Source organism: Patagioenas fasciata, chromosome 12, assembly GCF_037038585.1.
Source record: "Patagioenas fasciata isolate bPatFas1 chromosome 12, bPatFas1.hap1, whole genome shotgun sequence".
NCBI lineage: Eukaryota > Metazoa > Chordata > Aves > Columbiformes > Columbidae > Patagioenas > Patagioenas fasciata.
The window spans coordinates 11,773,664-11,798,519 of NC_092531.1; the positions used below are offsets into that span (position 1 = coordinate 11,773,664).

The 24,856-nt window shown below is 37.4% G+C and overlaps 1 protein-coding gene across 8 annotated transcripts in view; it reads right to left on the reverse strand.

Annotated features, from left to right (window-relative positions):
• RNF111 (ring finger protein 111) overlaps positions 1 to 24,856 on the reverse strand; it is a 55,428-nt gene that overhangs the window by 15,218 nt on the left and 15,354 nt on the right. For all 8 annotated transcript variants that reach the window (XM_065847813.2, XM_065847816.2, XM_071813866.1 and 5 more), the window contains 7 exons: positions 18,668 to 19,563; positions 8,763 to 8,889; positions 7,270 to 7,433; positions 5,040 to 5,237; positions 3,858 to 4,177; positions 2,742 to 2,997; positions 1,638 to 1,989 (listed from right to left, as the gene is read on the reverse strand). In XM_065847813.2, coding sequence (XP_065703885.1) covers positions 1,638 to 1,989; positions 2,742 to 2,997; positions 3,858 to 4,177; positions 5,040 to 5,237; positions 7,270 to 7,433; positions 8,763 to 8,889; positions 18,668 to 19,544 — 2,294 coding nt within the window. In that variant the 5' untranslated portion in view covers positions 19,545 to 19,563. The remainder of the gene's footprint in view (positions 1 to 1,637; positions 1,990 to 2,741; positions 2,998 to 3,857; positions 4,178 to 5,039; positions 5,238 to 7,269; positions 7,434 to 8,762; positions 8,890 to 18,667; positions 19,564 to 24,856) is intronic.

Here is a 24,856-nt window from a genome sequence, read left to right on the forward strand (position 1 = left end):
GTCTACCAGCTAGACTATCCCATATGTTATTTCTAGAAATGAAGGATGCAACAATATCTTAAGAACACTTTGAGAGGACATGGAACAGAAGGAACTGCAAGTCTGCTGGCAGCCTCAGTCTGTGTATTAAATAACTGAGTGAATATACACAAGTTTCTGGTTGTCAGAGTATAATCTGATTTATAAGGGGTTGGGCCAAGACACCAACAATATTGATTTTGCACATAATTTGTATGATGACTAAAATGGAAAAGAAAGACTAAGGGTGGAACAATTTCATAAGATTACAAAACAAAACTATAGAGGAGGAAACCATACTGAGCAAATGGACATACTCTAACCCAAGATGGGCAACTTCGGAGAAAATGTCAAGGAAGAACTTATTATAGAAACTATAGTCAAATGCTGATAAAGAAAATACAATTCACTAGGCTAAGGAATGCCAATATTTACATTTCCGATCTCCAAACAACCAGAAAGTTCCCAGAACTGGTAAATGCTGTCTTCCTCTCTCACATTCACTGTCTTGAATGTTCCAACACTAATTTTTGGCTATAACTACATAACCATGAGCATACACAGGCAGCATGCCTGTATGTTTAGGGTAGGGTGTTAGACATTATGCCATTTGCATAGCAAAGATAGCAGAAGAACAGGTGTAGGTTCAGATCACACCTTCAACGACTGAGAAGGCAGGGTTCTATTTGACTTTCCTGGGGGACAGGGGCAAAGTCTGTCATATGTCACTTTGTGAGCAGTTGCTGCCTATTGATACTTCTATGAATCACTCACAAACCATCTCAAAAGTTGCAGTTAAGGCAAACTGTTGTTTACACATAAACTTGTAAGTCAGTTTCAAGCTAGTTACCAGTAAAATTTGTATAACAAAGTTAGGAGCAACAAATAGAGAGCTCATTCTTGAAAGTCTCTTGGAGATTTAAAAGCATTATCTCCAGAATTAAAATAGCTTCATTTATTTTGTGATGGAATACCAAGCCAGTACTGACCTGATTTCTAGTGTCACAAATCTAGTTCAACAGCAACAGTAGCGCCTTTTAAAGAGTATCACTAAAGCTACCTCTCAACATTGGTCACATTCTCATGCAGATATTACTCAGTTTCTTCCTTCTCTTATAAAGGTATAAAGGCATAGTAAAGCTGGGGAAGTATCTAAGGTTAAATCTGAATTAAACCTGGCAAGCTGTCTCTTACGATAAATTGTTTGTTTCATTTTAAAGCATAAGTTAGGTAAAAAGAATCCTAACAGAATTGAGAAGGCAAAACACACTGTCGAGGAAAACATTTGGAAGGAGCTGATGATGTACTTTCTAGGCTGGCCAGCTGGAAAAGGAATTTCTGCCTGTTACCTGGAGGATGAGTAATGGGCAAGAGAAACATCAGCTTACCTTCCCTTCCATGCCCCATTGGTGCCTTACCTGGAGACACTATTGAGAGGAGTAACGGAACAAGCTCAGTCTTAAAGCTCATGTGACTCTGACAGTAGTAAGAAGAGTCTTTACATACCAATCGTTCCTAGCCATGCAATCAACAGTTTGAGATTCACATGCAATATTTTACAAACCTGAGGGAAACGAATTATATGTTTAGATATTGTTCTGAGTAAATTTGTGACATACGTTGGGTGTTGCATCATCCTTCTTCTCTGGACCTCCATCCTCTGGATCACTTCATGAGGATGTAGCCGCTGTGCTGGAGGTGCCGTTGCAGGGATGTGATGGGATATAGGCTGGTGTGTTGCAGGAAGATGCTGTGGTATCGGAGCAGCTGCACTGGCTAAAGGATGAGTTGGAGGCGGAGGTGGAACAGGATGAGAAGATGCATGAGAGGAGATTGAAGGATGGAAGGGATGCACTGGATGAGGAATAACATAATCTACTTGAGGCGGAGGTTGTGGCTGTGGAGGAGGATTTCCATGAGAGTGAGGACAAGCAGAAGCTTGATGGTGAAGAGGTCTGGTCAAAGAAGCATCTGCAATGAAAATATCAGGTACTTTTAATTTGGTCAGTAGTGGGTTTTAACTTGAATTTATTTTAAAAAGTATGTTCACACAGGTGCTTCAGTATTACACCAGTGTAAACAGTGGCAACATAGCAATATGTGCTTATGCAATTTTTAAATAAAGCAATTCCACCAATATACCCTAAAGATACCCACAATTTCTGCAGCCAAAAGTTGCCAATGTTGGTAAAAGACAAAAAAAGAAACAAGACGCCTATGTAATGCATGCTGAAAAAGGTATACATGGTGAAAAATTTTACTTCAAGTTTGTTGTTTAATTTTTTAAAAAATTCAACACACACCACCCCCCAAGTCCACTGTTCTGCAGAGACAATAAATTAAAAAAAAATAAATCACAATCAAACAAATGAGTTGACAGCTTGCTCAAGCAGAACTCATTGAGGGGATGGACCAAGGAAAAAGAAATAATGTCACTGCTAAAATACAAAGGAGATGAAAAATATTTCCACAGTAAATACAGTTTTTGAAGACTGAATGTTATCAAGATCACTCAGAAGAAAATATTTTAGCTTCACCTTGATCCTGTTCAAATCCTATGCACAAGCTGAACCGTTTAAGTACATTTCTTAATATGTGTTTTGCTGGGTTAGTTCTAAAGATCAAAGTAAGCAGATAGTAAAAGTTTTCAGATGTTGTCAGGGGAGCTGTTTTCTTGCTTGCTTGGTTTCCCCCCCAGGTACCCAGTAATCAGCAATACTTACAAGGAGAATGCATATAATGCCGACAGGAGGAGAGCGATGCCTGAGGAGGAGGTTGGGGCTGTGGCTGTGCAACCATACTCGATCCGTATCCGTCCATGGTTATTGACTGGCTTGGGCCAGCACCAGCCTGATGCCCGTAAATTGCAGTTCGAGATGAAGAACCAGGACAGCAGGGGTCAAAAGCAGATGTTCCATGAAAAGCACCACTTCCATGACTTCTTATACCACTGCTGCTTAAGTCTACTGGCAATGCCTGCTGCGTAAACAAACCATCCTTTTTTCAAGCAATTCTTCAGACATTCAAAACAAAGTCACCCTCAGACATAATGTGATAAAAAAATAAATACTATGACAAGCAACTGGGATCTAAATTTTAAAGTTTTAAGGCTCAATTTTGGAAGATACTTGAGATATGGTTAACAGTTCATACTCCTAAGTTCTTGAATCTGGTGAGACACACAAAATTCATTACACCAGATTGTATAAAAAAAACTAAAAACCCTATCATGCATTAATCAGTGAGTATATTACAGCTACGTGCCCTGAAATATTTGGAGGCAAGAAAAACACTTTAGTGTTTTCAGTTGTGCCTAATACACTTAAACCAGAAAGATTCATAGTTCTGCATGTTGTAAATTAGGTTTGTACAGTATTGTTCTTAGTTATAACCATATTGTTTTAGAACTGTGATTTTAGTTACTTAAAGACTCTTAAAACCCAATGCTTTTAGAAAAGCAACTCTTTCATACGTTTTATAAAACAGAACATTAGAGATTTTTTTTTTCTTCCCTTAAAGCAACTCGATTATTTGCATTGCAAAACTGTTATGCTTGACAGAGTGTATTTCAAGGTATTTATGTTTGGTTTGCTTCAACAGCCACCGTCATCTTACGCTCATCAAGAGGATCTCAGCTGTCAATGCTTACTCGTTGGATTATGACATTCTGCAAAATTGCAATTTTTTGTTTTCATATATTATAGCTCAAATTTTCCTTTTAGTTCCCTTCTATAGTGCCTGCTACACAACAAGAGAATAATCCACAATTCAGCATTCTATTCTCTCATATCTGTAACAACTTGAAACTGCAAAGGGAGAGTCACAAGAATTAAACGTGCCTGGTCATGGTAACTGGTGCCAGAACTGCTGCTCGCTCCACAAGGCGCAGGCACTGGAGGAGGCCGTTCAACAGGGCAGCTGGAGTCACTGAACGAAGGAGACAGCGGCACAGCTGGGTGAGGGTTGTGGTGGTGGTGGTGGTGATGTTGAAAGTGGTGGCCATGCTGCTGAAAGCAGCTTGCATGCGGGTGCCCCAGGGCATGATGAGTCTGTGAAGGTCCTCCACAAGGAGAATGCTGAGGGCAGCATGACGGTAACCTTGGCATGGCCGGAGGGCCAGTTTCCAGTGTTGTATTAGATGCAGTTCTTCTTATTTCATCTTGAAAATAAAGAAAGTCAATATTTAAGTGAAAGAAATCAGTAAAGCTGATCACCATAGGGAGTGTCTTAAATGTAAGAATTATACTTCATGATTAAATAATTAACTGATTGAAAAACAGATCTAGACTAAAAAACCCAAACTGGATACAAAAAAGAACATTTAGTTATGTCTGCCAAATGAACCAAAACTGAATGGTTCAAGTTATGTACACATGGGAATCACAAGAGGACATAAACTGACACCCACCTTATTTCACTAATTTGAGGCATGCAATCAGCAGGGAAAGGAGAAAAGACTGTCCCTGTAGTTACAGTGCAGAGACCTCAAATTCTTGTGCAACTGCGGCCAGCTCAGATGTTTTGTACCACATCTGACTTGCAGACAGGGGGAGAGGATCCATGTTTCAGAGATGTTATGAGTGCTACCTGTATATACAGCTCTATTATAGGTCAGTATCTATACAGATCTGTATAGATGTACTTCCAGTGATCTGCAAGGGGTGGTTCAAGAAATCTATATACATCCTTCACTTCCTTACAATACACATTAAAAAACCCTATCCCTGTAACACTGCAATGGAAGACAATTTCCTGTGAATGACATCCTACCTTCTTAAAAAGCAAGGATATGGTTCATTAGGTATAACCAAATCATTCCAGTGGCAAAGGCAGAAGGCTCCAGCACAATTTCCTTCATCTTTGGGGAGAAATCAATGATATTTTCCAGATTTCTGTCCTCTCAACTTATTACTGTTATGTTCAGTACTACAAGTTCACACGCCGTTTAATCTAGAGAGTCTCCCTACCTCTTTTGTACCAGGAGGCAACATAAGAGTTTAGAAAGGTCTCTTATTCTGTACCTCCAGCTGAAGTCCCAGCAGAGCCACCACTGGGAAGACTGGTCGCAGTGTCTGTAGCTGCAGAGGGCTGGCTGCTGGAGCTGCTGGGAGCCACTTCAGAGGCCTGCGCTGAGGTAGACGCACCAGCACTGCTACTGGCAGCAGAACTCACCACCTGTGGCTCCACTCTGGCGGACGTGGTTGGCACAACTGTTGGCTCTAGCAAAACAAAAAGCTTTTATGTTCTTTAAGCTTTAATTCTGTTTCACTCGTGCGTGGAAAAAAAATATGTAATTTTATTTATTCATATTTAGTTTTGAAAAAGTCTGCCTTTGACTGTAAGTTCGAAATGTGTCTCTAATTGTTGACAAGGCAATGACATGACTAGGAAGATGAGATACCATAGAAGGGAATATCTTCAGAAACAGCTCAGGTTTTTTTAGTAAAAATGTCTGCATGGGTATCAGGAAAAAAAAAAAGCATCAAGACACTTCAAATACTTCTCTTACACTGTCTCAAAATAAAATATGACTAGTTTTCAAGATTTCTCTCTATATCTAGAAGGTATATCAGAAACTCACTGAGCCAGGGAATAAACATACATCCCCTGCTTCAAAGTCTTCCAACTCATCACATTAAAACACCATGATCTGATACCTACATATCAATGCCTTTGGATTTTAATGTGGCATTCCAATACACTAATTTTATCTAAAGGAAAACATTTTGGAAAAAATACATTTATGTTTAAATTCAGAAAAAAACCAGCAAGTATATAGGACATGTATACATTGATACGTGATCACCCTGTGCTCAAGGCTGGATGCTGATCTGCTCTGAACGCAGAGCTGCAGCCACACAAGTCGCGGTCACCCTGTGAGCTGTGTTGACTCACCCCCAGCAATAGACAGTTCTGTTTCTCCCCCCAAAACCAGTTAACAGCCAGTATGCTTAGTCAATTGCCAACTCCTAGCTAACAGAAACTTAATTTCAACACACTTCACATACATTAATCCAGGAAGACAGATGGAGATATGAGCCTTAGGCTCATGGAAGTACCTAAGTGAAGTTTTAAGATCAGTATCTTTGAAGACATTAATAAAGTTATGATAAAGTGAACTTGTGCCTTGTGACAATGTTAATTCAGAATTTTTATCATTTATTTTCATGTGTGAAATTGGATGCCTAAACCCCAAAATAACAACCCCGAAATCCTAGAAGCTTCATCTTAAAAATGTATTTCCTCAGGCTGGGAGGAAACAGCTAGTCTTAAATATACACATATAGAAGTAAAAGTTCATTCTTTGACACAAGAATTTGGTTCCTCAGTTTAAGACTGAATTCTATAATTTGAGTTTAAGAAGTAAATTAAAGCCTTCTCCCCTTCAATGATAGAGCTGTTGCAATATTTCACAGTTAATCCATACAGAAAAGAATTTGTACATCAATTCAGCCTATTTTCTGAAAAAGATCAAACAACTAACACCAATTCCAAACCCTTCCATTTCTCCAACACACTCCAAAAATCACGACAACTGGAAAAATACGTTTGCAATATACTAGCTTGTAATGCACTCAGGGATGGAACCACAACAGGACCAAACTTCTATAAAACATTAACAGTAGCATGCACCCAATGAATCCCCAAAAGAAAATAAACAAAAATAAACCTCCAAAAATGTACATGAGCTGTTTTTCATTCTCTGAACACCTGACGATACCTGCTCTTAAGTTTTTCAGCAGGAATAGTCTTAAGTGCCAGTAGGTTTTAAGGTTAGGAAACAATGAAAGGCTACAGCTTCAGGAACCTCAAATACTTAACTAGGTTGGGGTGGTTTATTTTTTTCTTTTTTAAATTATTTTTACTCAAAGGCTTGAAAGAACAGCAGCTATTCCAAAGCATAGGCAATAATTTTCCTTTTATAGTGTTGTATTGAAGTGCATATTTTTAAAGAAGTAGTTCCAACCTGTTCTGTAATTTCTGCTTGATGAGTCAGCCCTCAACCACACACCCAAGTCTGTTTTGGAAGAAAAATCAGATCTAGTAGACCCACTGGAAGGCTAAGCTTTTTATTTTACAATTAACTTTGCAAGAGGATTTTCTCACAGACTTGGAAATTACACGGGTTTTTTTATAATTGAGACTTTTTCACAGAGTGCTGTTCTAACTGATGCAATTAACTCCACTTCCCTTACAGTGATCATCCTGCTTCTGAAAAAGGAAGAGATTTCTCAGACAACTGCAACTTACCATCTTCATCCACTGTGAGGTCCACCACTTCTGCTGCGTTCTGCCTCAGAGGCTGGATAACCGTGGAGATCCTACTGCGGCTCCGCTGTTCCTGAGGTCGTGCAGCATGAGAACTGGAGCTTTGTCCCCAGTGTGACCTTGTGTGTCCAAGTGTTGAACGAGACCTTAAAAAAAGGTAACACCTTAAGTACTGACATAGATTTTGCCACTATTAATTTTTCCCCCTCACTGTTTGAGAAGTTATTTGAAGTGTTTTATTATTAGAAAAGCATTTTTGTTATGCTGAAATGTACCACTACTCCGCATTCACTAGATACGTACGTATGAACCTTACTACAGCCTTTACTAGGTAACAACGGCAAATACCAATAGGTAGAGTTTAAATGTCTTGGAACCATGTTCCTTTAAAGACATACAGGTAACTTATAAAAAAACTCACTGTCAAACCCTAAAACTGCAGTCAAGCAGCAATTGTATCTGATGTTATGTTTGAACTTTGTTAATAGTAAATGAAGAGTCTCCAAAACAGTGTGAAAGAGCAGGTGTCTGAATGATGACAGAAGTGTGAAGACAAAAATTCGTAAACATTAAGCTCCTTTTGCCTGTTATTTTGTGAGAGAATATTTTCAGAAGATAGTTTCTATACTTCAATTACAATTTCCAAAATGTCCTAAAAGTGCAAAATATCTGGACTTTTCTCTCTTGAATATTATTTCCCCCATCTCCTCTAAGAACACAGCTTTACGTAACACTTAAATGAAATGTGGCTTGAGGAGAGGAAATCACAAGCCTGCAACCATACCTAAGGCAAGGGTCTAACACTTAGCACCCATTCTGTTCAATTTAGCAATACAAACCCAAACACTCAAATCAATGATGCTTTGGAGTTTAAGTTAAGAGGACACTGTCTTTAATTAAGGGAAAAATATTTTTACAGTACTGTATTTACCAGTTCACTCTCAAAAACCTTGGCCTCTCCAGTATTTACATAAATCAAGCAGCTCTTATTTTCCGATTTGGAACAACAATGTACTCGGACTTCAGAAACTCAGAAGAGGAAAATGTGAAGAAAAGGGAATGACTTCACTAAAAACAAACAAAACCCACTGCACAAATCACCATGGAGATCAGTCTACATTTCTGTTCTGCCTGTATTCCCTTCAACCCTATCTGTGCATATCACAAGATCAGTTTATTTTCCTGCAGGGCAAAAAGCACTTCTCAACTGGCTTACACTTCAATTCCACTTCAGTACAGCTTTGCTTCCACAAAATTCTGCTCGTTAGTCACACAGGAACAACCACCTTAACAATTCCAGATTAGTTTAATTGTCATGCTTTGGCAAAGCTTTGGTTTGGGGGTTTTTGTTTGTTTTTGTTTGTGTGGTGTGGGGTTTTTTGGTTGGTTGGTTTGTTTTGTTGTTTGGGTTGGGGTTTGTGGCAAATTTGGAGTAAAGCAAAATCATATTAACACAAAAGAGATGCAAGTCTCACCTGTAGTTTTCACCAACTGTGACAATCTCCACTTCGCTATCTGTTGAGGTAACATTTATTTCTTCATTAGCAGTGACCTGGGGAGTGGAGGATGCTTCAATCACCACCACATCTTCATCGATACTTCCTGAGGAGGAAACAGGAAGAATGAAGGTAGTATACTTCATCTCAGGAGCTGTCATTGTAAAAGATCGGTTTTTTCCTAGACTTAAAATACACATAGGTAGATAATTTCATAGGTTATGTCAAAACTTCAGCTGCAACTGTCAAATAAAAGATGTAGTTATTAAAATCAGCAATTCTGCTGTAAATATGCAAGTAAAAAAAGGAAGGAGACAGAAGATGGGGGAAGGTATGCAAGTTTGCATTCTACTGTGTATTGTAAGCAATTATAGTGAATTTTATTAGCTATAACACCAATGACATTAAATAATTTAATATGAAAAAAACACTTAAACTAGCAAAGCAGTGGTGGCTTGTTAAACAGCGCAACAGGATAAAAAATGTTGCGCCAACTAATATATTTTATTTCTACAACAAAATGATCACAAATACATTGGTGTTTCTAAACATCTTTACACCTACACTTTCAGTGGCATTCACAATTGTATAGTAGACAGAGCAAGTTAAAATGAAACCATCAACGGTAAAAAAACAACCAAAATCCCACAAAATCAATTTAGAGACAAGTTATGATAGGAAACAATTTCCACTTCAGGATATGTAATTAAAGTTCCAGCCTAATACCCAGACATATGGGAACACACTTCTACAGCTCTAATACTGACAGTGACAAACCTGAGCATTCTAGAACACTGAAACTGAGCTACGGATTATTCGCTACAGCAATACCACTGAGCACCAAAGAACTTACTAAATAAATGAACTAGATAGCTTAGAAATAGCAAACTACCATTTTGAGATGTGCAAATTTCTTCAACAAAAGTACTTGAAGAATTTGCTCTCATTCAAGTCAATACTTACATCCTGTACAGACTGACTGTTCTCAGCTGTTCTCTACCCAGTGACAAGGCGAGACAGATTATTTCCCCCCACTCAAGTATCAACATCTTTAGATTTTGAAAAAACAAGTTGCATTACTTATTTTCCAACAGCCTTTGTTTCTGGTCATACTTATCCCAGAGAGACTGATCCTCAAAGTTGGAAAGAGTGATGCTTCCAAATATTGATATTCACCAAATTCTTACAATTGGAAGTAATATGACTAAACTAATTCTCAGAACTTGCATGAAAATTTTAAGAAAAAATGAAAAAGGTACAGTGTCTAAAAAATAAAGTCTCATGCTAAAATTGAAAATACAGAGAGACCAATTACTCAGAGTGAAAGAAAAGCAGCTAAAGTCATCATCGCACTCAGAAGTATGTCAATCTCATGCTTCTGACATCTTGCAAGTCATGGGCAAATAAGCAACAGCTTCTTTATGCAAAATGGTCTTAGCTGCTGCTCAGACACAACCAGCTAGCCAAGCAGCTGGTGGAAGGTCAGTTAGGGGAGAGAAAAAAAACCAGAGCAACTATTTTCCCCCTCTCTCTGTGCTTCTAAATATGCGCCTCTCTGAATTACAGTAAGTTTGAGAGTACTCCTGGGAGTTTACATGTCCTCCGGCTCAATATTTATTGAAATTTATGACAAGTGCAAAAGTAGGAAGATTTAGATTTAAGTATGATTATTACTTCTCAAAATAAACAGCACCTTCTTGAGGACAAAAATCATATGCTGTGTAATTTCAGTCTGCATCTCTACCTAAATTCTGACATGAGCTTATCTCACAAAAACCAAAGGGAATTCTCAACTGAACAGCTACACTATTCAGATACCTTCATCATGGCTTCAGAGTTCATTTTACTTAACCCTTTCTTTAAGCAAATCTTTAGCCAATATGTGATTTTACAGACTTCACTGTAGAAACCATCATGACTGTTACTGAATGAACAGGTTTTCTGACTTCCAAAATAAGAAAGAAAATCTTTAGGAAAATAGTCGAAGCTGCTATAAGTGGGATCTAACACAGATATAGTTCAACTGTATGCTGTTTCCTATTACTCACGCTTTCTAATAGCGCCCTCTCAAGTCAAAAGCACAAACTGATGGGGTTTTCATCCTATACGAGGAGCCAATAGTACACACTTACTTCAAAACGAAGCAGAAAAACAACTCCTCTAAACTATGGAAATATTTGTAAGGCATTTAGTAAGATATTTGTAGTTTTGTTAGCAGTGTAATAAGGTGTGATCATACACAACTTTGTACTCTCTATTAAATACAAAGAGCTTTCAAGTGAGTTCTATCAGAAGCATGCCAAGGGGAAAAGTACATCTATGTGGACTTTGCATACGTGTTTTAAGAACACTGCAGTAGTTTGGAGAACAGCAGATGCAAATTAAGACAGCTGGCCAATACAAACTGGCTTAATTACATATAATTTGAACAATAAAAAGTCAGCTGAACAGCAAAACTTCAGCAGCATAAGCAACACTGAAATAATGCTCATCGAGCAGCTCTTGCACAGTCAGACATTAGCCACAGAGCTGGCAGTCTAAGTATGAAGACCCAGTGTTTCATCATCAACAGGACTTACTGGTTTTTTTTTGCCTCTCCTCATACTTTACTACAAGGAAGATTAACACAGTTTTTGAAACATCACAAACAAAACCACACCAGCTTATTCTAATTTAGACAAGCTCCTCCAAAGCAGAGCTATGGATAGTGGAAAACCAAAGAAAAGTCTCTGAAATAATCTGTCCAAATGAGGTCTCGGAGGACAGCTGCCTCCATGGGCCAACAGGAGGACAGGGGCTGCAGCACCCAAGCAGCAACACAGCTGCGGAGGAGGAGAGTCCCTGAAACTTCAGCAAGCATGTGTGTAAGGGATTTATCCTAGCATTAGAGCATTCCATTTACAAGGCAATTAAGAATTAAAACTGCAACAAAACTAAAAAGCTAGTGAAATTTAAGATGTCTTTTTCGAATGTTCTGTAGTACTAAAGTTAAGAAGAAAAACGTTCCCTGAAAAACGCACTTAAAATTCAAGTCTGCTGGTCTGAACTACTTCAAGCCTATTCCTAGCAAAGCCGTGATGTTTTGCAGTTCCACATAATGTAACTTTGCGGGTTAAGTTAATGCCTGAAGATGAACTTTACTGGTACGTCAGTGGGAGCAGTTCAAGATGGTTGACTTGAATTTTAAGAGTGTACAACCCCATAAAGCAGAAGGAAACTTTCTTTAGTTAAATGACTGACACGCAGAAGTAAAACAAATGGATTTTCAGAGGTTTTGCTATATTGTTTCTAAAAATACTTGCTCTAGGGAATTCTGAGGCATTCACGTGCCTCAAATGTTTACCACATATGTAAGTCTTAGGAGCCACCTGGTGAATCCAAGGCTACACATTAGCAGTAAACAGCTGAATATATCTTAAAGATGCCTACACCTTTAGGTCTACCTGAGAATACACTTGGTATATTTACACACTTTAAAAGTGAATTTCTCAAGAACAGCAGAATTCCAATAGAATTTGGTCTTTGTGTAAACCCCAGTTCTAATGCACTGCACAATTTACAAAACATACCAACACCCAAGGAAAAAAAGCAACAAAAATGGAAATCCAGAAATATACCAGATGACAAGATACTTGCACATCTTTCTCAGTATGACTTTTCACCCTGTGGTCCACCACACAGAATGTTTTTATATAGTCAATCATGACAAGGAATACTTCATGTATTTTCTTTTATGCATGTACCAGTCAACTTCCATCTGGAATGAACTTAAAGCAAACTTGACCTTACTTAAGTACAAATATGGATACCTTACTCATTAACGCATCATCTAAATGACTGACCCTGCAAGAGAACAGCTAAATCTGTAGACTATACTAATCCTATACTCCCTGAAGGTAATCTCCCCTTCAAGGAGAAGGGTCACTGGACTGTTGGCAGTAAAATAGTTACGCAGATCTATGAGTAGTATTTTGTACTATTTTCTACATAACGAACACCTATGGCTGTAAAACAAACATAAAATTATCCTCCTGCAGGTACATACAGCTTCTCTCCATCATGGCTTATTCATCTTGCTGAATAACAAAATGCAACAAGCAAATTACACACTAGTTGTTTGTGACTAAATTAGCCTTTGGGCTACCAATAAAAGACTCATTCTACATTTTAAATTAGTTGGTTAAAAACAAAACCTTTACTGAAAATTACAGCAAGAATTTTGTTAGTTTCTCCTGAATTTTGTTTCTTTCCCCTACTCACATCCACAAATAATATTTTATAGTGCATGCAAACCACTATATTTTATTTTGCAAGTTTTGCATATCCAAACAAATCAAACTCATCCACAGCAGTTTGTAATTAGGTTTTGTACATAGCTGACAACCAGTAATAGGCAGTAACTTCTTTACAGAAGCTTCTCTCCTCTCTTTTAAAGGCCTGGTTTATGATAGAGCCTAGTGCTCAGCCAGCCTAGCAGAAGGGGTAAACTATACTGGTTTGAATACAAATTTGCACATGGTCAAAATCATCATCATCCCTTAAAAGCCAAAACACTCCTTCCTCCAGGTTCTACACCACAAAGACAGTGAATCTGTCAGATTGAAGTACTTTATTAAGCAGAATATAACTTTTAAGATAATGTAATACAATGTAGTCCAATATTTAGACCAGTAAATGAGGATATCTCTTCCCCAGAAAGTTGTAAGATTATTTCAGAACTACAGCTGTGAGGTGCTGTTGATAGACCACATGTAGTTCTGGGAAGCAAGTTTTAGAATCAAATACTTATAATAATCCAGAAGTTACAAGCAAGACATTAAGCTTTGCACAGTATAACATGTATAATATATACAATTATACTGTGTACAACAGATAAAATTATACTATTAATTCTAAAACATCATGGCATGATTAAATCAATCATCATCAACCTAAGTACCCCACCAAAGACATAAATAACACTAGCACAATATCCAAATTTATATTTGGTTGGTTGTTGTTCCTTCTGAGATATTTTACACCTATTTTGCAACTAACATGGGGTTTAACTAGTTTAAATATTACAAGTAAGATAGTGAAGAAGGTTTAAAATACAAAGTTTCAAATGAGACAGTCTGACCAAGCCGTAAGTGAAAACAGAAGAGATTTAAAGTAAGCAGCCAATTTCCAGGGACAGAGACGACTTATTTAGAGTTCCAAGCTTTCATTGGATCAGACCAAGGCCCGGCTGAGGCAAAATGGCAAAACTATGCAGTCAGAGTAGAAAATTCAGGGTACAATCTGTAACTGAAGCATCTCACACAACCAGCATCCACAACAATATTACAGATGTCAGAGAGCACTTTCTGGTTGATTCCTTGCTCAGGGACAGCTGCAAGTGCTTCTAATCCCTTTTTGAACTTGCCGGTATTATATGCCTCTACAGCACCTTGTGCTGGTGAGTTAATTACCTAGATAGTAATTCAGCCTGAAATGTATAAAACAATGATATCCTACTAGTGTTAATGAGCACTCCCTTCTTCAACTTTCAAACTTCTTGAACTAGGTGTGACCAGCACCCCCTGCTCCCAACCCTGGTAATACAGTTAGCATCATTATTGCCATTTTATGAGGCAAGCAGCCATTGCCTAGGACCAAGCCGGTCACGTACGTGTTCTCTTTCCCCTCATTCTCAGGCACTGAAGGTCCTGAGAACCAGGCAGACAAAACAGACAGACTTCTCTGTCCCCTCCCTATCAGACTCAACATTCCTGGGCACCAGGACGATCACTCCCTTCCTTGCTGGCCTTGAAGGTCATGGGCACCTGGCCAACCAGGTGTTCCTGATGCCCCCGTGGGAGTGTAACAGCACACAGAACACCGTCTATAAAATCTAGCAGTTAGAAAACATAAGTGGGAACCTGGACCAGAACTACTGCTGAATAGTGAGAACTGTGATCCCCAGGGCCCGGGACACTCCCACCATAGTCCACTTCCTCCAGGGACCCAGTGAGTAACCATTCTTTTATATGATTTTCTTGTTATGTTGATACAGCAAACCACATATTAAGACTTGACCTGACCCACAGAGGCCCAGGTAACTAGAAATTAGAAGTTAAATTATAAATTCTGTATTATGTTACTCATAGATTGTACTATATTGATTCTCCTTGTAAAAGTCCTGTGCCACTCTAATAATGAATTCTGTGCTATACTAATCATAACATCCTGCTGAGAAAACAAAACTTTTATTGTAACTACAATTTAGTGCCATCATCATTCTGAAAAGTATCCCGAAAAGAACCTGCCTTTCCCCTTAGTGCTGGGTGACATGAGGTTAAAACGTAACAGTTCTTCTGTAGCTGAGACTTATTTGGAATATACTTTCCAGTAAACATGCATGATGGGAGAAATTTTCAAAAACAGACAAATTGCTTATGAATCTGTGCTCTGGTGCAAAAGATTAGAATATATACCCCTGAAAGCACTTGCACCTTCACCTGTAAATGAATCACTAAACTACACAGCTGTTTTACCATCATCCTTTTGCCCCAACTCTCCTCTGTCTCCTGAATGAGCTTCATCTGGTCACCCCAGATTTAATGTGGACAACAGCCTTTTATGGCAAATGGTAAAACAATATAATCTATTTACAGGTGTCACAATTTCATACTTGTTCAATACTCTCCCACTCGCACAGCAAAAAGTTCCATCAGAAGAACAGCTGATGCCCTGATAGAAAAGGAGGAAAAACCTGATATAGTGTTCTTTGGAGGTTTGGTTTTTTGGTTGGTTTTTTTTTTTTTTTTTTAATAAAGGTTTTGTAACTGGTTTTGTAAACAAACCAACCCCCAACACAGATCTCCATTCATACTAAAACTAACTTTGATATTTCTGGGAAATTGTAACTATAAGCACTAACCAACTAAACACTGATTTGGTTAAAAAGATCTGTTACTTCAACTTCTCACAGCAATCAGAAAGAAACATTTTTCAGAATATTATACACTAATTAAATTTACTAGTTCTTTAAATGCACAGTATCTTTAGATAAATGTCAACATTCAAAGTGAAGAAATATTTTGTGACATATCCTTAATACGAATGGCTACTAAGTAGGCCACAAAACTAATCACTTTGATGCCTGCTTATTAAACAGTGTTGTTACCATATCTTTTAACTTTTTATTTTCCCATTACTATTCTCGTTTCTTAAGTCTATTCTTTATTACTTTTACATATATGCTGCAAGTCTCATATTCCTAGCAGTTCTTTGTCCTTCAGTATACTCAGTAATTTCAGCACATGCATACATAACCTTCATGTGCCACTCTAGAGCAAAAAAATCCTTCCCTAATGTTAACAGGCTAGTGTAGCATTACTAACAATACAACTATTTCCTCATAGAGAAACACCATCATGCTTGCTCACTATACACAGAAGTTGCATAGCTATTTTTCTAGCTGGCCTCATTTATGCCTAATTAGCTGAAGAACCAGAAATGCCTTATGTAACAGCAGAAAGGTACATAAAGTGTTACTCATACTTTTATCTTACTAAAAATAGGAGACTTTTATACAGGAAGTCTGCTCAGCTTCCCACTTCATCTGCAATGTAAATAAAATGCTCAAAACCTTCCCATCAATACGTATTTCCACTGAAAAAACCCCATAATATTCACATACTCTAAGCCAGAATTACTTCTTAGCTCACTGCAAGTGTTAGTGGTGAAGTACAGCCACCACAATACACATTCTTTAAAGCTTACCTTATTTCAGTATTATGTCAGTATTTTAATCTCAAATTAACTGGTGCAGAGTTAATTGATTTCTCATTAATGACATGAGAAGAAACATAATTACAGAAATGAATTAAGTGTGCTTTTCCAGTAGTATAAAAATTAACCCACTGGATAATGCACTCTTCCACATAACTGAATGAAACAAACTGCAAATTTCAGTCTTTCTACCATAAAAATAACATCAAGCTGAATCATTGAATTATCAGAAGTTACCTGAACTGCTTGAACATTGATTGATCACTGCATCAATTTTTAAAGAGATCTCTCTCCAAAAAGATTCTTTTGAAATGCCTATGGAAAGCCTCACCATGGAAATACTTGTTCTACAGTACAAGGGAAATACAAGCACAGAAGTGGTATTAATTGAATTTGTGTTTAAAGAGGGCAGTATGTTTTAATAGTTCAGGCAGACTAAAAAAAAATTATTGAAAATTCTCTCTTTAAATGCATTAATCATGGTTAGAAACAGTTGGTTGCCCAAGAAGCCATAACCTACACTTTTTTACTCATATACCAATTTCACCATCGCATGGTGCTCTGTGTGGCGAGAGAGTTGTTAATGGTCTCACATCATTTTACAGTTACATAGAAATCCTTTCTCTCTGAAAATGAGAAGAAACTATTAACTCTGAAACAGAAGTGTTAACAGAGTACTTTCCCAAATTGGTTTTTAAGATGAACGTATGCATATCCCCAGACAATAATTTTTAAAAAATCATAGCCTTTCATATACTTGAACATGCATGTCAAATGTAACTTTTTTAGGCTTAAAAAATTACATCTGACACCCTAAATACGCATGAACATAATTAAGGCTCTGCAATAATTCTTCTGTTTCAGAGTTATTTACGCATCTGTAGCCACTACACTTTTGCATTACAAATTTTACTTCTTGTATTTAAACAGTACATTAAGGAACAACACACAAATTATTTCCTGCTGCAGTAGATAACAAGCAATAGCTTTTAGTACTCTGGTTCTGTTCAAGCATAAATCGTGCCCTAACATGAAACTGTACACATTTTTTTTTTAAACCTGTCCTTGTGTTTTCAGTTATTTTTTCTTAGAGGAATGATCAGCACAGTCTGAAATATGGTTTTACTTTCTAAAACACACTTGTCACTAGGCAAAAAACATGGCTGCACAGATTAACACTACACTGTATTCTATGTGTCTACTTCCCTATGCTCTCTAAAAAGCTAAAATGATAAACAGAAGGCACAAGTACAACATTGTGAACATTACCGATCCTAGTTCAGGACTGCCTTTCACTTAGCAAGTTTAAGCTGAAAGGAAGTCCAGGAAAACTGGTAGATGGTGCAAACAAACAAACAACAACAACAACAAACCCCACCCACAACACAAAAAAACCCAACAACCTAAAAAAGCCCAACCAACCAGAAAAAAAAAAAAAACACCTCCAAAAATATTCCCACTCCAAAGATTCAAACATGCCCTCAAATACTGTGTCAAGACATACTAGAGAAACACCTATGTAAACCCACTGCAAGACTACTGCATTGAGTTTACCTGGGTAACACATTTACTATGTTAAATACTGTGCTTTCCACAACTTCAGAACTGGGAATTTTCTCTTATTATTGCAATAAAGCTACCTTCAAATTAATCCTGTTTTAGGCTCTTATCACAATGACCCATTTTATTATTTTTATCTTTTAAGTTGTCAAGCGCAGTTAATTGTGTATTAGCAGATAGTTCTACATTCTGAAAGCAGACAGAATTGGTATTCCCACAATCAGTTAAAGCTATCATAGATAAAATTTTTAATGCAATTCGACAGCTAAAAAAAACCACAGAACAATTCCACAGCATGTGACTCTTCAGACTCAGCAATCTTCCAGTACATTGTTTAGAAACCATTAACTTTACCCTTTATATCAAAGATTCTACATTGTTTTAATTTTACTGGAAGCTCTGAATATACTCTTCCCAACAAGAATTTATGGTGTAACATTCACATTGATTGCAGCAAGTCTATTTGTAATAGAACTTCTATAAAAACTGCTCCAAAGCACTCATAAAAAACATCATATTGTACATGATAAAGCTCATTAACAAAAAGTACCTCAGTAATTTAGCTTTACCTGAAGGAACAGCTGTACTGTTCTGGTGGTTTTCACCAGGTGACACAAACAAGTCTTCCTCTCCTTCAGTGGATGAACTGGAAGAAGATTCACTACTTAGATCATTCTCACTGGAACTGCTAGAACTGGGTAGTAAAGCATATTTTCTTCGAGCTAACACCTCCCGTTTTTTCCTCTGCATTAAAATTCGTTCTTTTTGATTCTGTGTCCGCTGCGATGAACTTGTTTTCACAAATCTCTTCCTATATGGAAGTCTTCTTAAAGAACTGCTGTGAAAACAGGGCCTTTTCATTAATAACCCAGGAACAGAGTCTGCCTCGGTCCGAGGCCACTTTTGTGACCTTGCACTATGAGTTCTACTTGTAGTATTCAACACTGCCTGAGAATGCCTTACAGGAGCATCTTTTTCTTCATCAGATGTTACTGTGTCCGAGTCCCCAAAATGTAGGCTAGATGAAGGTGAAGAGATACAGTCACTAAAAGAAGAATCATTGTCTTCACTCTGTGTTTCTAGATGCTGTCTTAATCCTAAGACTCCTTGGCTTTCTTTATCAGGACAATTTTGACTATATGAAGGACCAGCCTGCTGGCTCTTGCGTTTTTTTCGCACCACGATAGTTTTGTCTTGGTCTGTATGGTTCCCATTCATGTCCTTCTGCTTTTGAGAATCACCACATAAGTGAGAGAACTCATTCCCTACTTTACTGGCAATCATCTCAACTTCTGCAGTGAAGCTTTTGGCTGCCCCAATAGGTTCAGGGTTCAAGAGGATCCCCTTCAGACTCTCCTGTCTCTTTGGTGCATCAGAAGGAACTTCACTCTTCATATCCGCTTCTAGAGTATAAACTATATTACATTCAGGAGTCCATTTAGACATGGGAAGTTTTAAGAAAGGCCTAGAAATAAAAATAGATATGCATCAAGAAAAAGAAGCACCAGATTTTTCGAGAGCAAAACTGAAATAAGAGAAAAGCCATTTATTACTAAGTCTACCACCCCATGGGAAAAGCAAAACAGTAGTAATTGAAATACAACTGTTTCATAATATTAAGAATACAGCTTGACAATGTAATTTGGAATTGAGACAGAACTCTTCTAACTTGCATTGAAGGGAACTTAGAGTCAGTGAAAATATAATCACTTTCACAGAGCAAGTATTGATGCATGTCACCTGCAAAATATGTGGATGATGTCTTGTTCTACCAACGCCTAAGCATGAGAGTTTTACAGGCTACTGCTTATAGAAGTTACAGAAGTTTCATCTCAATAGCTCCAATAGCCATAAACTAAACTACATGCTAAAAAAGGCCCGCATCTTCCCCTATAGCCATACATATGGATAGTAAATACCTTGAACACAATACATGATACAGTATGGTTACAACTAAGCTATAAAAATCAGTTACCTAGAATTCATGGTTCATTTCTGACATTAAAATATATAAAACAGACAAGATTAAGAATCTTATTATTTTGAGGTAAAGCAATTCATCTATTACCTTGAGTTTCTTTAAAAAATAAACAACCACCACACATGAACAGCATGGAGTAGCATAGGAAGCTATTTTCAGTCCATCTGCTTCTGACTTTATCTTGCAACAGATACTGTGATATATCACATGTTCCCTTAATAGTTGGTACCAGGCAGGTTCCCCTTACTGTCAAAGTATCAGGCTGTCAACATACAATGCTACATTAGCCTTGAAGACTATTTCAGAGAAAAACTTCAGTACTGGAAGACTACTCAAAGAGAGACACAGGCAACAGTAACCTCAGTAACATATTCACCTTCAAACTGCTTCATCTGGCATCTCTACCTTCCACTGAAATTCCCAAAAGTGACAGCAGAATTTGGTTCTTACTGTGATAACCACTGAAGCACTTTTTACTGTAACTAGTATCACTGTTTGGTGCCTCAGATGAATAAGGCTAGACACATGTGACACTTCTACTACTTAAACAGAGAAGTATTCCCACTTTTCTCCCTCCCTCGCCACTTGTTCGAGGGAACACCTCCTATGTTCTTCTAGAATAGATGTTTATGCACTGCACCAGAATGTAGAGCTGACCCACGTGAAAAACAAATTTCCCAACCAGATCAGACACCAACCCAGTTCATCACATAAGCACACAAACAGCCATGCCCGGCTCACTGCAGGTTGTACTGAACTATCAGAAGGCTGCTTAAGAAAAATGCATGCAACTCTGCCTCATCTGGAAATGAGGCTCCTTAAGCAGCACAACTGGAATATGCTTGAAGCCATTAACAAAATCAGTCTAAGGTAGAAACAGCATGATTTATGGCAGGTTAAGTAGCATTGCCTACTCAGGTCCATAATCTTCTGCCTGTACTTTCAAGTTCTTCAAAATGCTCATGTGTTGTTACATGAGGTGCTAACATTTAAAGCTTCTGTTTGAGAATGAATCAATACAAGATTGAGACTACAGAAGAGAGTCAACTCAATCATTCTGAGGTTGTTTCACAAGCTGATGATGCTTTCAGGAGCAGCTGTGAGCTTGTGGCTCCTCTCAGGCCCTGAAGAATGACTTACCTCAGCTTGCAATGGGTATAAACTTACGCATTATCCCTGGCAGACTGCATTCTCTTCCTAACCTTAAAAAACTAAAGTAATTCTTCAAATGATGTCATCTGGAATAAAAATTTTGCACAAAGCACATATGCTGCAGTACTAACATCTACAGAAGCCATAAATTCACCAGGTCTTTCTGGATATCAAGAAACATGTGGATCTTAGAACAGAGAAGATCCATTTGAATGTTCTCACCTATAATGCTACAAATTTAACAATTGCTGTTAAATGTGAGGCCTATACCCTGTGATAACTAAGAAAGTGTTGCTGATTTCTACTGGAATTACAGCAGATAGGTATGTTTTACATCAGTAGGTCAAAAGCTAACTGCACGCAACTGGGACTAAACCTCCTCTTGTCTGTGAATATAAGAGGACAGATTCTTACTTTCACTTCATCAGAGCACAATCCACAGTAGGATATAGTTCTTATTTTCAAGTGTTAAACGGAAGACACTTGAATCCTGGACAATGTATATAACTGTTTACTGCAATAAGTTTTAGTGGAATGTACTTTATAAGGCTACCCTCTTTTCTAGGGCTGAAAAAAGGAAGTTGCAAAACTGAAAAAAAACTTGGAATAAACATTAAGAGTGTAAGAAGTCTGCGTAGTAAACAAAGAAGTGTCTATTAAAGCTGTAGAATTCTGGTATCTACCCTTCTCTGTTCATGAGGAAAAGGCCAGCTCTCACATGCTCCTCCCTATGCACGCACTTACCCTTGCATACATTTACCATCTTTCTTTGAAAAATTAAGACCGAGACTTCCATTTTATAAAATTTACAACAAGGGCATGAAGTCACAATTCAAACCTGTTACAAGCACACAGAGAACAAGCAGTACCTGGTCTTTTTCTTATCCTCACAAGGTCACCTTTAAGGTAGTATTTTTGGTCTGTTATTTACGCACCACTGTCTTACAGAAACGCAACACCTAATCAATCTTTTCCACAGTCCAAAAGCAAGCCAGCCCCTCCCACAATAAACCCCCAAATCAAAAAAATATTTCCCTTTGGAAAACAAAACAAAACAAGACAAAGTTATTGTATCCATAGAGCTTATTGTCTTCAAGGAGTCATGACATTATATACTATGTGTCCATCCTATATACAATAGTATCCAATTTTTTTTAACATGATAAATAAAAGGAACAATGATATTTAATTCTGAACTTTTCTCAAGAAACAAAACTGAACATCTCATTATGTAAGCACAGTCAGGAGCTGGTTTCCAATGGACTCAGCTCTACTCACTGGAGTGCTTCCCCCCTTCCCCCGTTTCATTGTTAAACTCTAGTGCGGAAATCTCAATCAGTATGAAAGTTCTGCATTCTGAATGTGATTATCTTTGTGTAAGCTCTGAAATACAGACAGAGCTATTTAAGTTACAGTAAAAATATTAAAGCAAGAAACTTAACACTTTGAGAAACCTCACACTACTTTAAGATGACAAAAAACTAAACCATGACACAGTGAAAACTAACCAGAGCACTTAAAACGCTATTTACTAGCTTAGTTTTATTCCAAAAAGCAGCCTAGATAAAATAGTCAGTTAACTCAGATTCAAACATTTTGTATATTTGCAGTCTTACAACCACAGAAAAGTCTGCAGTAACTCAACTAAGTAATCAAGAAATTCTCATTTTTGCTAACAAATAGCCTGAAAGACTGCTTACACATGGGAGAGCTGCTGGCTTCCAATGAAAAATCATACAACAGTTAAAATGTGAGTATATTTTGGTGAATGGCAGCAATCAACAATGACAAATAATACATTTGTTCACTATTCAGAAATGCTATTAAAACCTTCGAACAAAAGACTTGACCAAAAAAGAATCTGGAAGAAGAGCTTACCATTTAACCAGATTCCAATCCATTTAAAGTATTTTCAGTGGTTAGGCATAAGAAATACCCATACTACATAAAAGCCAAACGCTTTTACACAGAAGACAAAGTTTAAGATAGACTATGAAATTATGCAAATAATTAAGACTCATTAGAATGAGATAATCTGCTGTTAAACAGTTAGAAGGTGATACAAAAATCTCCCTCTAATTAAAAGTAGTCCTCAAGCTTTTCCAAAAAGCCACAGGATGCTCACTCAGCATTAGTGTCCTTTCTTCCCAATAAAAACATTTACCTATCAACTTACAAAATCAAGACTTTGAGTGGAAAAATGGGGTAATATCTTCTTTTAAGTCTTTTTAAGTAAAGACTCAATGAAGAGCCATTAAGACAGCTACCTGAAAACTATAAATAATTATTCCAAGTTCCCCCTGAAGCGTATAACTCAATTCAGAATCACGAACTGTACATGACACCCATTTATGTCACAAGTATGTCACCTTTGATATTAATCATGCCAAGACACACAGCAGTGCAAGAAAATTCATGTAAACTGGGAAGTCCCTCAAAATAGCTAAGTCAAAAACACAAGCTCAAAGTCTGAGATCTTTACAGTAGACAAGCTTATGTCCACATATAAAAGCAGAACACCTTGAGTTATAAGACAGAGCAAGTATTTTGTCATTCAGAATTTATTTCATTACTAGCAATCAAAAAGTATGGTAGCATTAAAGCACTATAAAACAGTGAAATGGTTCATTACACAGCATTAACTCTTTTTTTTGTGTAAACTGGGTTGATGAATACATGTAATCTAATACATCATTACTCCGAAAATGTATTTTCAGTTGCATTTTAAAATATAGTTGACTCCCTTCAACCTCAAGGAAAAAAAAAAAAAAGAAATCTCAGTTTTAGGTGCCAAAAAGCACTCTGACCAATTCTCTCAATCTTGGCTCTAGCAAGCACACAGTGCTTTGACAAAAAACCAACTGATCCCTTCGCACATGCTTCTTACATAACCTCAAATTACTGGTCTCTGTCCTGCTAGTGTAATACACACACCTCAACCAAGCTAGCCAAATAATTTATTCATCAAATATCTAGACTTCAAGCCAACTTGATGAAAAGTAGTGAACAAAAAATGCTTCATTTATGAAGCAGTCAGTAGTCTGTTTCCTCATTTTCTCCATTTTCAATTTCCTGCTCCTCTGTCATGATAAACCCAGTAATTTCCCCTTGTCTGATGCACTCTCCACCACTCAGACCCTAAACACACTCACGGGCAACTTGTCGATCCAGTAGCATTGAGCCCAGATCCCAGAGCAATCAACAATTCTTCCCTATACAACAGCTCTCAAGACTACCGAGAGCTTACGGAACACGCTGTCATCATAATCTCAGAAAGAACACAGCAGTTCCACTTCCACAAGAATTCTGTGTTATCTTAGACCATTTATGTACCTAGTCCAAGTGCCTCTACGTAGAAAAAAATCAGGCAAGAGGATATTTACGATTGTCTCAGAAAGGAAGTTTCTATCAGTTGAATTGGTAGTTTCTTTATTCAGTCCTGTTATTTTTTTTGCATATGTTCAACTAAACTCATGACTAACTTTTAAAATTAATTCCATTCCGTAATACATGGCTTTTATTAGATTTTACTTCTAACATTATTTTTACTCTGATAAGCTAATGCTGGTATTGTTATCTTCATAAGAAAACCTCATTGTTGATGTCTGGTATGCACAAAGAAATC